At 33.9% G+C, this 19,747-nt stretch overlaps 1 protein-coding gene across 1 annotated transcript; it reads right to left on the bottom strand.

The window, feature by feature from the left end:
• Positions 1-4,355: 4,355 nt before the first annotated feature.
• LOC106174735 (translation factor Guf1, mitochondrial) lies at positions 4,356-19,724 on the bottom strand. Its single transcript, XM_013556412.3, has 18 exons — positions 19,203-19,724; positions 18,837-18,921; positions 18,008-18,128; positions 17,280-17,428; positions 16,870-16,950; positions 16,017-16,178; positions 15,583-15,647; positions 15,038-15,150; positions 14,725-14,815; positions 11,845-11,974; positions 9,198-9,307; positions 8,773-8,900; positions 8,376-8,446; positions 7,882-7,983; positions 7,073-7,206; positions 6,538-6,583; positions 5,495-5,707; positions 4,356-5,057 (listed from the first exon to the last, which is right to left on the bottom strand). Exons 1-18 carry the CDS (start codon positions 19,295-19,297, stop codon positions 4,932-4,934), a joined length of 2,022 nt encoding a protein of 673 aa, XP_013411866.2. The 5' UTR covers positions 19,298-19,724; the 3' UTR covers positions 4,356-4,931.
• Between the last annotated feature and the right edge of the window lie 23 nt (positions 19,725-19,747).

The raw sequence follows: 19,747 nt of genomic DNA on the forward strand, positions 1-19,747 counted from the left end.
AATATAAGATTTTCCCTGGCTTTAAGTGTTATTTGGAGATGTCTATACACACTGTTGTTTTGGTACACCGTCCTGAGCTTTCAGATAAGCATGGTGATTAAGCAAGAATTCTCCAAGCTGCCTACCCTTGCTAACGTATCCAATGAAAATGCTGAAATTTGTAGCCAAATGTCGGGTGAATCTACCAATGGCAGTTTGAGGGGGAACACCACATACATGATAACCTCCAGCATGGCCAATGAACAGTCACCTCCCTGTAAGCCGCCTCAGAATCCTGAACTACCAACCTGTTTACATACCATTATTTCTCAAAGCTCCAATATTTTCCAGTACCATGCATCAGAAGCACTGGTCTATGTGATTTTGGCATTTGCAACAGTCAAACTCTTGGGGCAATTGCTGGACTTTTTTGCAGTTGTCTGGAGAAGTCACCAACCAGAATATACATTTTTAAAATTGTTCAGGAATCGATCAACCATACTTTTTTTGTATACATATAAAGTAATTGATATCTTTCAGAATATTTTCATTATTATTGGTATAAGTATGCACACGTACGCAGCCACAAGTAACTCATATGGTTATCTGTTTCTTTCAGTAGCTTGCATATTCAATATTTGGTATGTTTTGTATGTTGCACAGGTAATGCCACAGATTGGTTACTTTGTTATTGCTTTTCAGAGAATGATTGCAGATTTCATGCAATTTTTGATTCTGTTGATGCTAGTTCACATCTCTTTTTCTGTTGTGTTCTATGGGATACTTCGTGAGCATTGCATTGATGGGTATGAAGACTTTTTCGCAAGTTTTTACTCATCCTTTAAGATAATGCTTAACATGGAGGACATTGTAGGAAAGTTGGATACTCAAGAAAGCACTGTTACTCTTATTATTTTACACATATTGTATGTGTTTGCCATTCCCATTCTTTTGGTGAATTTTCTCATTGGAGCAATATCAGCTTCTGTGGCAAACATTGAGGACAACAAAGACATTATAATGACTCTCCAGAGAGCTCTTATTGTGTTTGAGAATGAACGTCTGCTCAGAGGAATACCCTTGGTGGACAAATGGATAGGTGGAGCTGGTGTTGTAAGGAAAGATGGGAGGGTGTACCTTACTGTAAATTGTCTTCTTCAGCTTCCTGGACAATAAGGGACATGCAGAGTGACAGAATCATTTCATATAATTGGCATGTCAAGTTTTAATACTAGAGGATCAGAGAGGCGATACCGCCTCCGGATATTGTACCACCAGCTGGAGTAAGCGCATTCGTATGGACCCCCCCCCCCCTCCTAAAAGGGACACCATCACCAGTCTGGTGTTTGACAAGCTCTATAAGATGCAATCAACAAGAGTTCTCAAAATATGCAAAAAAATATGACTAAAAATGATACAATCAAGCAGAATTTTGAATTGACTTGCATTTTCATACCCTTGATCACTCCTGTATTCTCTAGACAAAAGGCCTATTGGTTTTCCTTGAAATACGTTGTCAATGGTGCATATATGCTGACAAAAGATAAAACCTAGGGGAAACAATGGGGACATCTCTGCTAGATTTAAAGATATGAGAGGCAAGAAAATATGCAAAGCTCAATTCATGGTGAAAAAGTAGGTCAAAGGTCAATTTCAATATCATAGTATATGAATTTCTATTCAAGTTCAATAGCAACCATGGGCATTTCTTTGCCAATTTTGCAGATTTAAAGGCCAGAAAACATGCAAAAAGCAGTTCATCATAAAAAGTAGGTCAAAGGTCAATTTCAAGGTCACAGATTGCTAGTGTACTTCCTATTCAAGTTCAATAGTAACTATGGACCTATCTCTGTCAGTTTTGAAGATAAAGGTGAACGAAAATTTGCTAAGTTCAGTTCATAGTAAAAAGACGGTCAAAGGTCAATTTTAAGGTCACAGTAAATTGCCAGTATATGACTTCCTATTTAAGTTCAATAGTAACTATGGACCTATCTCTGCCAGTTTTGGAGATAAAAGGGAAAGAAAATCTGCAAAGTTCAATTCATGATGAAAAGTAGGTCAAAGGTCAATTTCAAGGTCCCACTTAGATTGCCAGTATATGACTTCCTATTCAAGTTCAATAGTAACTATGGACCTATCTCTGCCAGTTTTGGAGATAAAAGGGAACAAATATTTTCAAAGTTCAGTTCATGGTGAAAAGTAGGTTAAAGGTCAATTTTAAGGTCAAAATAAATTGCCTCTAATGACTTTCTATTCAAATTCAATAGTAACTATGGGCGTATCTTTGCCAGTTTTGGAGATAAAAGGGAACAAAAATTTGCAAAGTTCAGTTCATGGTAAAAAGTAGGTCAAAGGTCAAATTTAAGGTCATAGTAAATTGTCAGTATATGACTTCCTATTCAAGTTCAATAGTGACTATGGACCTATCTCTGTCAGTTTTGGGGATTAAAGGGAACGAAAATTGGCAAAGTTCAATTCATGGTGAAAAGTAGGTCAAAGGTCAATTTTAAGGTCACTGTTAAATTGCCAGTATGTGACTTCCTATTCAAGTTCAATAGTAACTATTGACCTATCTCTGCCAGTTTTGGAGATAAAAGTGAACAATAATTTGCAAAGTTCAGTTCATGGTGAAAAGTAGGTCAAAGGTCAATTTCAAGCTCACATCTAGATTGCAAGTAAATGACTTCCTATCCAACTTAAATAATAACTATTGACCTATCTCGGCCAGTTTTGGAGATATAAGGGACTAAATGTTACAATTCTGAGTTACAATAATGTGCCACCACAAAGTACTTTTTAATACAGCATAACACGAAAACCGTTTGGAATACAAAAAAACGGAGACCACCTCCAGTGTTGGGCTTTACATGCTCTACAAAATGCAAAAAAGAATGGGTCTCTAGCATTAACGGTTCCCGAATTAGAGACAGTTTTCAGTTTTGGCATCTTATGGCCGCTACTCCCAAGAAAATGCACCGATTGACCCCAAATTCATGGAGATGAAAGATGACCTGAAGGGTAACACTTTCCAATAATATTATTGGTTAAGTCTGTGTGGTGTCTGAATAACAGGGCAAATAATATTTTTTTTCTTAAAAAATTTCATTTTTTAAAAAATTTTGGCCCGTTTGACCTTGAAATAAAGGTCAAAGGTCAAATCCAAGGGCATATTTGAAATCTACACATATGACTTTTGGAAAGCTGTCTGTAGAAAATTTTCCCATAATTCCTTCCGTAGGGTAGATAATTGGCATTGAATTTTCAAAAATTTTGACAAGGGTGCATTTCAAGGAGCGTCACGCCCAGGTCAATGCAGCGACTGAGACAAAAAAACCTGGGGGTTCAAGTTGAGGTTATATGTGACCTAAATCCAAGAGATGGGGACAGGGGTCCTTGCGGTCTAGGAGGAGAAGCGGTAACGGTGACTTGTATCCGGCGCCAGTACGCGGAGCCGGCGGAGCCGGCGGAGCCGGCGGAGCCGGACGAGACGGGTCGGGACTAAAACCATGAGTACCGCCAGCGTACACGCTGGTTGTACTAATAATGCCAGCCATGTGTAAAATTTACTGAGTATCAATATCACCAAACTTTATGCTAAAATGAATTATGCCATCTGGACACTTATATTTGCATTTTTTTAAAATAAAAATTAAAATAACCATTCATTGGTGACGTGTTAGAAAATGTGCACTTTTTTGTGACAAGCATTACTAAATGTGCAAACAAGATACAGTATGACACACAAAAAATATAGTAAAGTCTCTGATCATCAATATTATGGTTATTTTAATCAATAATGTTGGTGTTTGGTCCATTTATGTTTGCATCATATGTCATTGTAATCAGTTAGAAGCTTTCTGCCAGAGACCTTTTATGTCTGCATAAACAGAAGTCAAAATGCTCTCCTACTAATATATCAAAAATGTTCATCAATCGGGGTTTCTGCCATTCATTTCATACGCTGAAAAAGACATCCCTTTCAGCAAATTCCAGACACTACTGCAAATGAGAAAAGAATGTCTTGATACCTTTTGTTGCAGAAAGTACATTCTATTTCGATTATGTGACATATGATCTCGTTTCATTGCCATTTTTATGCCACTGGTGGAATAAAAATGTGACACAGCCAAAAGAAGTTTGGTCTCCTTTTTATACACTAAAAGGAATCAAATCCTCTTTCTCTCATGTTTTAATTGGTTCCCAATTACCTCAGTCTCATGATTGTAACTTATACTTTCAATTTGTTTCATTTTAAATATGAAGCTTCACCTATGCAACTTCATGATAAACACAATTACGTATGTTACTATTCATCTTCACAAAAATTAATCTAGATATTAGTAGGAGGTATCAAAAAGAAAAAGCATTTATATAAATGATACTAGCAATAAATAGATCTTTATTTCCCATTTAATATTAATTCAACCTACATAAATATTTTTTTTTAAATTAAAATTGATTTTAATACTTCCAACGACCATCTTTAAATGATTACTAGAACAGACATCCAGAAGTCTACTAAAAAGTTTGTGAAAATATTATCTTAAATGAATGCCTGGTTATCTTAATGTACTTATTTTACCTTCACAATGTCTTAACATAAAATTAATATAACCAAGACAATTCTAAATAAAGTTTGTGTGAAAAGTTTCAATGACTCTTGCCACTGATGTGTAGTTCTCTCTCCCAATAGGTAAAGTAAGGTCACTAATGTCCCACAGTCTAGAGCATTTTTTATGTGTACTTTTGCAAGAAATGATCCAAACAGGGTTAAGACTCTTACTTGTAACCATGATGGTATTCCAGGCAGCCACGTGCACTACTAACTTGAATCACAGCCTAGGAAAACTACCTGAAAATCAGCATCTATTTTCCTGCAGTATCAATGACAATGTGCATTTGTCTGGACATGTTTTCAGCTTGTTACGATACTCCCCAGACAGAGCTTACTGCTACCTTTTCAGTATGTTTATAAACGTTTCCTTTGGCACAGTAATTTTTCCAATTTTTCTCATTTTTTTCAACTTTTCAGCTTGGTTTTTTAAAAGTTTCTTTCTTCTTGTTATATCTCCACCATACTGAAATCAAAAAGAGAGATTAAACATAAAAAAATGAGAATTGTTTTGCAAATCAGACTCAATGGCTCAGAGTCAAGAGAGGAAAAAGAAAAACCAGGAAACCCAATGACTAAAGTCATATGTGAGTGTTTTGATGTTTTCAGCTGCTAACTTGCCAAAGGGTATTTTTCCATTGTCAAATCAAAATAAAATTATTTCTTCAATAAATTTATTCTATTTCTACATTTTTGAAAAACATCTAATTTTTTTTTCTGTCAGAAGACAGTCAAAAATGGAAGATAGATCAACAAGAACCAAGTTACAAAAAATCTGACTTGTAGAAATTGAGAAATAGCACATAGCAGGCAGAGTTTGGAGCTTAATTTTAGTGTGTCTGCAATCAGAATTTTGGACATTTCCAACAAAACAACAGAGTATCTCAAAACATGACCACTTACGCATTTGGCAGTAACATCTTTCTTCATAGGCTTGATATTTTCTCTGGCAACAACTTGCCCACCTATCCTTGCCTGGACAGCTATAAGGAACAACTGCCTGGGGACATTGTCCCTGAGTTTAACACACATCTCCTTGGCTTCCTGCACAGCTTTGGACGTGTGTACTAGCATGGATAGCTCCTCCACCTCATGATCATTCAAGTTAAAGGTTACCTGTGGGATGGAAAGTACCCATGATCACTAATATGTCATATCACACACTGAGGAGTTCCTTAAACAAATGCAATAGAAATGTGCATTATCCCTTTGAAGCAGTCATGGCCATCATCAGGCCAATGCTTCTGTTGCATAGGTTTTCATTGCTTGCGTTAAGAGTTACTCTCATTATGTAATGCACATTCCCAAACCTATTCAGAGCATTTCATTACATACTTCTGATCAGGAAATTATATCGTAGACAATATAATTCCCTGTTCTGGTCAAACTAAAAACTTCAAAGTCTTTTGATAATACCAATTTGATAATAATATAATAATAATAATCTTCATTGGAGAATTGCAACCCGAAGGTTGAAGTTATACAATTATGTTATACAATTATATATGAATATTCAAGTCAAGGAAGCCTGGTCATTCACTGGTGCACTGGTGATGTAGCACCTCACTGATCAATCCAGTAATACAGGCTGCCTGGGGCATTATGTTACACTCCTAGACTAGTACATACAAACAAGATTTAATCCTAAAAAGTATTGTAAGAGCACATTCAGAACAGCCGACTAACATACCCGCGGATCAAATATGGCGATCCACTAAAAAGGTTGCCACTTAATTCTCAATCAGACACTAAATAAATTTCTCGCGAGGATTACGCAACAATCATTCAAGTGGGTTGGCCATATATGATCTGCTGTTCTGTGTGTGTGTGTGTGTGTGTGTGTGTGTGTGTGTGTGTGTGTGTGCGTGTGTGTGTGGGTGAGTGCACAATCACATGTGCATGTGTCACTTGCCATGCCATTTGAAATCCTTCAACTTTTTTCTTACCTTTGTCACCTGGGACTGTTGGTAACCATGATCTTCATAATCAAAACTGGAACATAATTAATTCACCACATTATAACAATGTTTCCCTTTAACACAAAACAATTGTTACAGTTCTTTACTATCATGCCCAACCTCACTTGTGGTATCTTAAAATTTATACTAATATATATTTGAATATCGAAGAACAGAATAAGGTACCTTTCACCCTTTCACACGGAGACACGGTTGGACCACGTGCTCTCCATCCCCCCCCTCCTGTTGCAGCTTACCAAATAACATGCTAACTTTGATGCATTTATTTGCTATTTACCACTGTAACTCCCACCCTCTCCCTCAAACCACAAAAATGCAGGGCTTGCTATTGCTCAACTTTGTCTAAACAATATCACATTTCTGCTTAGACCTTATAGACAGTCTTACCTTAGCAATCTTCAAAACCAGTAATTTTTTTCTTGTTTGTTCATTTACATTTAATTTTTTTTTTTTTTTTTTTTTTTTTTTTTGTGAAACAGGACACAGGGTTTGAACTTCTTACCTTGCATATCCTGACGAAATGGCCTTCAATTTATCAAAGAAGTCCAACACAATCTCATTAAGAGGTAGAATAAACTTCATCAATATTCTGTCTTCTCCAATATGTATCTCTTCTTCCAAATGGCCCCTTTTATCCTGAAATTTAATCAAGCTTTCATTATCAAATAATAACCATCAAAATTATAATTTTACTGAGACATTTCAACTCAGAATAAAAACAATACAGTCAATTATCAAATTTCATAAGTATGAATATTACTAAGTAAAATTTCCATAATTTTAAAGCTATGAATTAAAACTAGACAGCAAAACTGGCAAATATACAGACACCATACAGGAGAAAAGGCAGCAAAGCTGAAAATGCTTAAGTGTGAAAAATTTAAAAAAAACTCAAAAGAAAATAATAACTGTAAACGTAAACCAATAATGCGTAAACCAATAAATATAAAGTCAAACAAAAACACAGTAAAGTAAATATAAAGTTAAACAAAAATACGGTTGGGCAGTTATGGGGCGAGGTCATAAGTCAGACAGCTACAGCGACAACGTGGACAGACAGACCAATCAGAATATACACAGACACTTGCAGTGTCTCTATATAAAAAGAAAGAATACCATCAGAATAATGGCGAAATCATCAAACTTGATTTTGTTGTGACTTGTCAGTTAAAGATTGTTTGAAAAAATTAAAATTTAATAATCATTTTTTTTTTTCAACTTAAATCATTTAATGAAAGATTTTTGTAAGTGGACATGAGGAAGCCTGGAACATTAAGTGTTATTTAAACAAATCCAGAATTATTGGTTCACCTGACATAATGTTGTTATGTCTTTCCTGTACTCTGATGGCGTTATAACTGTGCCTTGGACCATGGGTTCCAACACTTCTGAGATGATGGCAGGATTTGGAAGCTGTCAAATATGAAACTTAAATTTAAACCTTCTCTAAAAACACACAAGAGAAAATACAAGCTCATGCAAAAAAGGACTACACAATATATTTTAAAGTGCTGGACAACAATTAGATACAAGGCAAATAATTAACTTTCACAGATTACAACAAGTACATTGTACAATGTACCATTTAGCTTTCACTTTTAATTTCTGTCTTTACAAGAAACAAAGCAAAACTTACTGCAAAAATTACATTTGATCAAAAACCATTTTTTCGATGACATAACAGTGTGAAATAACTGACCAATGGAAATCATCTGATCATTGTTAGCCATGTAAAATCAGTTAATTCACTCTTTTAATAATATACATACAAAATGCCTTTTCCCAAGAAATGGGTTTTCTCTTACCTTACTGGGATTTAATACCATTATTTCATCAGTGCCATACATTTTAATGTTCTTTTCTCCAAAGATTTTAACTGAAAAAGAAAAGCAGACGGTCATTTACAAAGATGCAGATTCATTACCTATGTTAATTTTTCTTAATGAAAACTAGATAACTGATACAATATTAGCCATTTCACACTGGAGACTTAGCAAAATAAAAAAAGACAATGCTACTTACTTTGCTAAAATAAAAGTTTCAGTGACATGTACATATTTATGTATCAAAACATAAGTGTTTCTTGGAATGTAAATGGGCCACTCAACCAATCTTGACTGTAAAATTAGTTCTAATACAGATTCACACCATATTTACCAGTCTGTCAAATTGAAGTAATTTAATATTTATATTTTGGATTACCTCTATATGGTACACTTGGTGAAGTGATAATGATGTTAGCATCATATTCCTGTTCTAACCTCTGATTAAATACCTCCATATGAAGAATACCAAGAAATCCAAGTCTCCAGCCCTGGCCTAAAACATCACTGAAAAAATGAAAATACAAGGTGAAAAACAATGATATTCATGGCATCCACTTTCTTTACATATTCAAAAGCATATGACTGAGAGCTGCAAAAGTTTTCGAAATGTGATTAACCCTTTTCTTTTTTCCTTTTGTTTATGGTAAAATTTATTACTGTTAAAAATATTGATCTTTTTCACTTAAAGAATTTTGAAGAATTTTCAGAATCATTCAAAAGTCTCTATGAAAATGACAGAAATCAATTTTAAAATGGGTAAAAACTAAATACAGATAGAACAGAAAAAAGTGGAATATTTACCTAGAGTCTACATTAAGCTCTATGCTAGAGTCATTGAGAATAAGCCTTTCTATGGCTACCTTAAGGTTAAAATATTCCCCTTGATCTGCAGGAAACACCCCAGCAAACACCTAGGAAAATATTGGTACATATAAAAATGTCACATCATGAACAACAGCACACAAATTAAATACATGCATGTTATAAAAATTCTGAACTGTATTGAGTTTTCAGAATGGTATGAACCATGAACTCAGTACAGGGGGAAATCATTTTTGGGAAAATACTTTATGGAATAAATTTTGATAGCATTTTCTTTACTTTTCCCCAGTGACTTTACCTATCTTAATTTTCAAAACACTGGATGTAAATGCCATTAAGTATATCTGTGCAAGTCTTGAGTTTCAAGTTTTATGCAAATAGTAAAGTTTCAATGTTTAAGCTTGTCTTACTTAAAGGTACATACGAACCGAGCATCGGTGGAGCGTGGATTCCCAGTAACACATGTAAACCACTTCTACTAGATTCTTATATGACTTAATAAATTTGACATGCCAAGGGAGAAACTGAATAGATCACTCGATCAGCCATAAAAGACCTTTAGACTGCTCCTTTCTTTAAATTTATGGTTGTAAATTTAACCTACTTCCGTGACCTACTTTCTTGCCCCATTGACATACAGCTTAGAATGCCAGCAGAAAAATCTGTTCAAACATCATTTTCGGGTAAAATTAAACAATGCCTTTTGGTAATTCTCTTAGTTATACTACTTGAAACTATATGCTGACATTTGGTTGGTTTTTGTGACAAAAAATTGACTTTGTATGCATCTTTAATAATGCTTTAATGTTATCAATAGGGTAGGGTAAATAATAACTTTTTTTGGAAATCTCTCAGAGAACAGGTGATTTTAGAGGCAAAATGGGCCAAAAAGTTCATTTCTGATGAGAAATTTGAGCTAGGAGCATTCTTTAGGTCGGTTATTTTACTATTGTTGAAAACGCATACAAAGCATATGCACTGCGTATACAGTAACTGTAGTAATTATATGTATGCATATATTTGTTTTGAAAAGTGTTGAGTGAAGCACAAATTTTTGATAAGTGAATGTTTTATATGGCATAAAATGATGCTAAACACACATGTGCAACAATTTTTTTTCTCACAACAGCCATTAAGGATGGTAAAATGACAATTTTCAAAATGGCGGACAAAATGCCCTAACAAGAGTTTCAACAGCCACAATTAAAGGAACCTATGTTTTTATTATGCCTTTTCTTATGTTTTTAAGGTTGTAAAATATTTATTCTTATGTTAACACTGCCATTGTTACATTTTAAATTGAGTTTGGTTACCTTGTTGGTTGATAGTTTACTGTCAAGCTTAAAAGAAGAGCCAGATCTCAGTCAGTCAAAATGAGGAGTGATAAGATATCTCAAGTTCTGCTGGATGTGAATTATGAGGAAGAATCAGAGATATCCTGACCCCAAGCAATCAATGGGGTAATGTCATTAAATTATTAAAAAGAAATGGATGGAATATTTTTGTTCTGCTCATAAGAAGTCAGGGAAATAATCATTATCATGTACTGAGACCAGCAAAGAAGTTGCCTGAGAAATATCCAATGTCTGGATGTCCAAGAATATCTTTCCTCTCTTTGAGAACATTTACAACAGAATAACTGTATATTGAGGCTATATGTAAAAAGCATTGTGCTTATTTATGATGTATCTTAAACACTATTTGTCACGTTTTGATTGAAATCTTTCACTTTTGTATATCATCCTTGCACTTCACAGACAGTTAATGCTTCATACGTTCCCCAAATATATCATAATCCAACATACTTCTGTTGGGAATGTACTTCTCAAAGATTGTAAAAATACTTTTTTGGGGATTCAGGCATTGGAGATTTCTCTGGCAACTGCTTTGCTAGCCTCAGCTTATGATAGAGATGTCTTCCGGCTTCATACATGTAAATCATGTAAAAATGTTAAAGTGTATCATCCATCCTATTGTAATAATTTAGAAAAATATTTACTTTGTGGTAAGGTTAATTGATTCTTCATTATAATTCCCTTCCAACAGATGTTGGGAAATCATATCACTCCCCATTTTGATTGATCAAGATGACTGAGATTGTTCATTTCCCCCATTATCGAAGATTCTGGCTCTTCACTCTAGCTTGACAGTTAACTGTCAGCTAACATTGTAACTGAACTAACTCACTGTAAAATGTATCAATCTCAGTATTAACATCGGAAATAGATACTACAACCCCAAAAACATAAGAAAAGACATATGACACACCATAATACTTTTAATTGTTGTTAATGAAGCTTTGGGTAGGCCGTTTTGGCTGCCATTTTGAAAATTGTCATTTTACCGACCTTAATAATTGTTTTAGAAAAAAATGATTGCCAGATTTGTGTTCAGCATCAAATTTCGCCTCAGAAAACACCTGTTATGGAATTTTTTTGAGATTTACCCTACCCTATTATCAATCAATAAACTTGCTCCATTTTAACATAAAAAATTTGCCCTACCTACCACCACCAAAATAAAAAATGCTCAAAATTTGCATTATCACAAACATTTATAATAAACTTTTTGAATTTTAAAAAATCACCCCAACATGGTCAGATATTGATTAATAAAATATTGTTACCATTGGCTTTGGTGCTCTGAACCCAGGGAAAGGTTCCACAGGAGATTTGACTTTGAAAAGTGTGTCTCCAATTAATGCTTCTTTAGTGTTCCTCATGTTAGCAACAATATATCCCACCTGCCCTGCATAGCTAGAAATATAACAAACAAAATATAACCTTTACGTTACATGACAATGTGTAGTATTAAGGAAGGGCCAAAATTATTGAAAGGAATAAGGAAGCAAGAAAAATTATCCAATCTTGCTGGATATTCTAACTCAAACTGCATTTTGGTCCTTAAGATCCTTCTTATAGGATTGAGAATAATAAGTGAGATGGTTTGCCGTTTATGGTGTCCATGAAAAAAATACACAGGGATGATAGGTGCACAAAGAAGAAACCGTAAACAAGGCAGCAAAGCTGTCAAATGTACAGACAAAAAACAGCAAAAAAAGGTCAATTTGTCAATTTTGATGCAATAATAAATAATGCTTATAATAGCACAGTCAGTCAACAGTAATTTTTAATCATGCACAACAGGTAACATGGTCAATAACAGGAGCAGATCCAGAGATATTTTCTGACAGTATTCCAAAGTATCTATGTTGATCCATCGTCCATTTTGATGGTCTTCCAACAGAAAAAAAATAGATACCAGTCAATATAAACTTAATAACCTGTCTGTCTTTCGGAAGACCCAGAAGATGGTCTCAATCCACCCCTTCAATAAGATTACAGTTTCAGGACCATGAGAGACCAAAGTCACATGATGAAAGTCTCAATATTTGAAAAAAACAGAAAATAAAGATGCAAAAAAGGTCATTTTGTCAATTTTGATGCAATGATAAATAATGCTTATAATAGCACTGTCAGTCAACACTGAATTTTAATCATGCACAACAGGTAACATGGTCAATAACAGGAACGGACCCAGAGATATTTTCTGACAGTATTCCAAAGTATCTATTTTGATCCATCCTCCATTTTGATGGTCTCCAACAGAAAAAAATAGATACCAGTCAATATAAACTTAATAACCTGACTGTCTTCCGGAAGACCCAGAAGATGGTCTCAATCCCGCTTCAATAAGATTACAGTTTCAGGACCATGAGAGTTCAAATTCACATGATGAAAGTCTCAATATTTGAAAAATGATGACAGTGCATAAAATAATATTACATAAGTAACATAATGTTTAAAGACATAAAAAACAATACAACTGCTTATGTGGAAATACAGAAATGTCAGAGCCTCAGGCCGATGAGAGTTAAAAGTCACAAATGCAAGTGTTTGAGAAAAAATTATAAAGGAAAACATAACAAAACTAGAAAAGCGCTCTGAGAGTGCAGACCTCTGCCAAGGCAGCAATTGTTGATTATTATTAATGATTGTCCTCTTTGGCCCACTTCTGACAGTTCCTGAAAATTTCAACAAAATCGGTCCATAACTTTTTGAGTTATGTTGATGACAGACAAACAGGGGTGAAAATATAACCTCCTTGGCAGAGGTAAATATAATTCCAATGAAGCTGCTATTCAAACTTTTAATCTTTGAGTTTGATAATAAGTTTTTAATATATATAAATATATATATATATTAAAAACTTATATGCAATATTAAACAAAAACTGCCTGCATAATTATCACTGCTTCCTTATTATTAATCTAGCAGAGAGCTTTACTTTTGGGAGTTTACAGGGAAATATCAACAAGTGTGCTTTATGTAATCTCATTTAATGGCCTATAAATTAGACAAATTACTTTATAACACTGAAATTAGCTAAGTGATACCCAAAGGAAATTTACAGACTAACCCTCTCAAAGGTCTTTCAGGCCCATAAGTCACAACTTAAGAAAAGCACAAAACAGTAATGCACAAAATAGGAGACTACCAATTCTGATGCAATAATACATTATGTTTAACTGCACAGTCAACATCGTCCATTCTGAGAGTCTGAACATAGTGGATGATTGAATCTGACAAACTGCAATGATATGAGTTTATTTCCATTTTTGACACTTTATTACACAATACATAATAACAAGTTTACCATCATTTTTACAAAATCAACTAACAATGTTGTAAAGATGCAGGAAATATCAAACAAACACTTTTACGTATCTTATTAGTTCAATAATGAGACTGTTAACATGCCTAAGAATTGAATCTGAGGAAATGTGAAAAAAACAGTATAACTTCTAAAATAATGGCCCAATTATGCTGATTTTCGAACTCAACCTGCATTTTAGCAGGATTGACAACTCCTGTGAGTATAATGACAATTGGCCAATCTGTTTTTCTTATATTGTGTTATCAGTGTTGCATATATATTGAAAAAAGTGAAAAAAACAGCATAACTTCCCTAAAAATGGCCCGATCATACTGATTTTCGAACTTGACCTGCGTATTATGAATATTCATCAGTTTTATAAGTTTCAAGCCAAAAAGTAAAATGGTTTTTCACTTATCGTGTTATCGGTGCTGCATATATGCTGAAAAAAGTGAAAAAACAGCATAAATTCCCTAAAAGTGACCCGATCATGCTGATTTTCGAACTTGACCTGCTTATTATGAATATTCATCAGTTCTGTAAGTTTCAAGCCAAAAGGTAAAATGGTTGTCCACTTATCGTGTTATAGGTGAAAGTGCACGACGGCGACGATGACAGACGCAGGTGACAGCTATATGTACAGACACATCTGTGTCTGTACATAAAAATAAAAGTATAAAATAAACAAAATAAGTTTAACATCAAATTATCAAGCAATTAATGAAATCAGATTTAAACCCCCTTAAGAAATATTCATATTACTAAAAGATAATGCAAGATAATGAACTTTGAAGACAAGAAAAGACTGAGTAATTTTCACTTAAATCTCCCAGTACTTTCTACAACTTACAGCGCATTTGTCTTGGTAGGTAGAGGGTGCATGAAGCCAAGTTCCATGACTGGGTGCTTCTTCTGTGTGTACGCAGAGACAATCTCATCACCTGTGGTAGGCATTAAGATGGAAAGGACATAAACTTTTCATTCTATTAAAAAAGTAATCTGACAAGAGATTATTAAGTGACAAAAAAAAATGACTTCATAAAATGTAGGTACACTGAACAGTTTTGTTTCAATCTGTTATCTGTTACTTACTTATTGTAAAAAGATATACCCCTGAAAAAATGTCTAAAAAGCTTGATCTTGAAGATATAAAAGAAACTAACCTTTTTTCAGTGACCCATCTTTGACAGCAATATTTGCAACAGCTCCTTGGTACTTGTCAAACCAAGAGTCAAATAAAAGAGCTTTAAATGGCTTTTCTACATCACAGGGTGGGCTGGAATGGCATGAAAAATAGACTGGATTTCACATACAAGAAGAAACATCTATCTGACACACTTTCATTGTAATTTAACTCTATTCACCTGGAGCATACATGGTCAAATTGAGAAAAAATGGAATGCCTGGTTATAATACATGGTTACATTAGTATATTACAATATTTAGACTGGGTTCCCACAGATTCAGATCGATCCTTCTGGATCGACCTTACTCACTGGGGGTTCACAGTAAATTGCTGTCAGCTTCCAGGAGCCGAGCACGTACAATAGTTAATTACCCCCTTACAGCTTTAAGTAGGCGGGACAGACATTTAAGTCGGTTAAGCTGACAGCAATCTAGTGAGACTCCCCAGGGGGACAGATTGATCTAAATATCTGTGGGAATGGTCTCTCACTTCCACTCATCAAAACATTTATTTTAAACTTACGGAGGTATTTTTTGGATCACAGCTTCTAATAACTTGTCAATACCAATACCAAGCTTGGCAGAGATCTGAAAAAAATTGACAAATTATTAATCATAATTAACTTCAAAAAATTTTTCTTGATACCAGTTAAACACAGCGCCTCTTGATAATAATTAATTAAATATAGTTAAAATCTTATTAGCATTATTATTTCAATTTTGCACACAACTTACTTGTAAGTCGCTAAATTGAAAAGATTTGTAAGCCAGATAAAGTGGTTATTTCACCAACAGTATGACACAACCAATTAAATTTGCACCCTTTGAAAGGGTAAAGCTAACAAAAGCAAAAAATTATCAATTACATTCTTTTATGGACTTATGTCATCTTTGAATGTGGGGATTCCAAATGATATTCACTTATGAACAGAGTATCACCACTATCATTAAACCAACCTGTAAAACTTCTTCAGGTTCAATATCAAACATTGTATTGAGCTCCTCTATGACCTGCTCTGTCTTTGACGTCTTTAGGTCAATCTTATTCAATACTGGGATAATAGCAAGATTGGCTTCAAATGCAAGGTAAAAGTTGGCCACAGTTTGTGCCTGCACACCCTGAGAATATTAAGACAGATTTTCATATAACATTTTAAAGTAAAAATTATGCGATATAAAGCACCATTAAAAATGCTCTGTTTTGGGTTTGTCCTTTTGGAAACAATAATAATAATAATAATAATAATAATAATAATAATAATAATAATAATAATAATAATTTTTGAATAAAACAAAATAATAATAATAATAACTATGTGGTGTCACTGGATACCCAACGAATATTCCCCTACTTCAACACACTGTAAAGAGCACCCCGTTCCCCTGATATCTACGACAAAACCTGGGTTCTGTAAATATGTATATAAATGTTGAAAATAAAATTCATAAAAGCAGCATAAGAAAAAGTATTGATGAAAAAAGTTTTACATAAAAAATAATCACCTACCCCCCCCCCCCCCCCCCCCCAAGGACAGCCTAACCCCCAGGGGCACAAAATGTTTGAAGGACCAGTGCACATAGATTTTCTGGTCCGTCCTTTTTTATCTTTTTTATCTTATTTTTTTTATCCAGAGCAGTAGCAGTAATTAATAATGCACAGAGTGACAAACACATGGATGTGCAGGATAACATGATCCTTGACTACTGTCACAAAAAAAAAAAAAAAAAAAAATTGCAAGGATAATAATATTAAAGTAAAAATGTACAGATCTTCATTACAAATGATAATGGCATGTATTTCATTTCTAACCTGAGTGGCATCTACTAGAAGAATGACTCCTTGTGTAGCACTAAGTGATCTAGACACTTCATAATGGAAGTCAACATGACCCTACGTAACAACAACAACAATAATAATAATAATAATAATAATAATAATAATTAATTAATTAATCTACAATGGAAGAAAGTCTAAACAAGAACAATTTTCTTAACATTTGAACATTTTGATACATTATGCAATAGACATTTAGTTTTAGTAGAATACAAGTGGTGAAACTGCTGGTAAAAATTCACATTTGGTAAAATGTCTCTTCTTTATGAGAACAAAAAATTATACACAATATTAAAATTGCCATCACAGAAAACATTATTGTATAATACTATATAATAACTATTATATTAAACTGAAAATCAAAATGAACAAATGTTTTGGTGTACAGGAGTGTCAATAAGGTTGAGCATATATTCTTGATCTTTGTACATATGGAAAAGGGTAGCTGTCTGTGCTTTTACTGTGATTCCCCTTTCTCTTTCCACTTGTAACTTATCTAAAACTTGAGCATTTTTGGCACTTTCTGGAATCACACCTGCAAATAAGAAAGTCACTACACAATATCACAATGATAAAAAGTAATGCCTCGTAAAAACATTCTGGTTTATGCACTTATTAGTTTCTTTTATTAGTAATGCTCAATTTAAATCTTTACCAATTACACAATGCTGGGGTAGCACTAACACTCGCCAATTTAGCCAAATGCTAAAACTGACTTAAATTGGCTAAAGAAAAAGGGCTTGATTTGACATGTTTTAGCCAAATTATAACCATTTTGGTAACAAATTGACAAAAATGTGGTGATTTGGCTAAGCGAAAAAAATTGCTAGCGCTACCCCAGCAATGTTATAAAGAAATTAATTACTGTCACAGAAACAAAATGTCTATATTTCAACTTTAAAAGATTTGTTTTCATCAGACATGAGCCCAAGTTTCAAAAACACCTCTGAACATTTATTATGGGACCCAACACCTATCCAGCAGGGAACCATCAGAATTGAATTAAAAAATGCGGAATTCCACGTTTCCGCAGAAAAAGCTCATGTCTGTTAAATACTGTTACCTTTATAAATGAATTTTGTAATATGATATTTTTTCTCTAACATTTTTTTACCTGTAAATTCTAGAAGTCTGTCAGCAAGAGTGCTCTTGCCATGGTCAATATGTGCAATGATGCTGAAGTTCCTAATAAAATCTACTGAGTTTTCTGAAAGGTCCACAATGTTTTCATCTTCCTAGAAAATTGTATTAAACCAGTTACAAAAATTCATAGATTTCACCAAATATGAGGCTAGGGAATACCTTTTGCGTTCTGCGTGATTGGCATTATTTTTCGAGCGTGATGCGTTATACTCTGCCTGAAATGTGATTCAGGAATGCTTGTTTATTGGCCTGAACATTCCTTGGTGATTGAGCTGTTTTAATCTTGGTGACTGGTAATTAAGGGGGGAATTCCCTATCCTCAAATATTATATCATTAATCAAATAACAGGACACTAGAAGAATCACATACTGCAAGTGTGAGGGGAATCTCTTTTAGATAATATTTGCCATATATCAGTGCCACATTTTCCATTTCTGTGCACTGTTAATACAAGTGCACTTGCATGTATGCATTTCATTATGTCTGAAATCACTGGAAAAACAGTTCTTTACTTCCAGTGAGAAAATTGTATTAACTGTCTTTGATTTAAGTCTAATTAAGTTATTTTATTGAAAATTGCCCAAAATAATATGTGCTTATCCTGTTTTCTCCCCTATCTACATGTGCATTTATTAATACCTTTTAATTTCTAATATGAAAAGCAACTGTCTATTCCATACCACTAACTTCTTTGATAATTTCTTATCCGTTTATTTTTATTTCTTTATTATTATTATTATTTTTTTTTTTTTTGGGGGGGGGGGGAGGTTATAAGTGTAAATAAGTAATAATTTCTTACCAAAGCTTTCCCTTTTTTTAACCTCACGGATGACAAGTACAAGGTCCTGCAAGGTGTTGGTTTCTTAGGTAGAAACTGACAGCACCTGTAACAAACAATATTACGTGCAATAGCTTTTATATAGGGATAATCTTTTTGGTTAATCGTTTTAAGTGACCATTCCTACTTTGTTTTACTTTCTGTATAAAAGCTCCTTAATTCATAAGATGAAATTAAGTAGAGGCAGAAATGCAAAAGGCCGACATTTATGTATTATGTAGTACCAGTATAGGACGAACATGTACTACGTAACCGGCTACATCATATGATATAGTACTATTATTAATATTACATGTGCAATGTCATTCACAAATTTTGAGAGCTTACTTGAGGTTTGTGCCGACTCTTGCTAGTAAGTATGTTTCTGATTGCAAAATCCTTACACCTCCCGTGAAGCCACGAAGAAGAAGCCTCATCTTCATTTAACTTTTAAATAAAATTTAAGAAAACCTCGAAAACGTGACTCCGTTCTCCTCCATGCTGGATTTCCAAAACCAAGACTAGGAAAAATTGTGATTGAATTTTGTCATTCCCCAGTACATACTAAAACATTGCCGCATATAAAAACCTAATAATTTACATTCTCATTGTACTGCAATAGAGATCTAACGTGAAATCACTGTTTTATGTACAATGTTGATTTTTTAAACTCTCGAGCTAGTTATTTTAGAGGTCTCTCATAACTTTTTACTGGGCAATTTTCCGATAGGCGGCACTGAGGTGCACGATTTCATGCGCATTGTCTTGGCTTAAACAATGAATTTAACACCATATATCCAATCCCTGGTAGAGCACGTCATCAATATGTATATGAAAGAGTGAAAGCTAACATTACTAAAAGATAAAAAAAACTTTTAATAAGTCCAGTGCCC

Source organism: Lingula anatina, chromosome 3 (genome assembly GCF_051362555.1).
Source record: "Lingula anatina isolate TDL-2025a chromosome 3, LinAna3.0, whole genome shotgun sequence".
Taxonomy (NCBI): Eukaryota; Metazoa; Brachiopoda; class Lingulata; order Lingulida; family Lingulidae; genus Lingula; species Lingula anatina.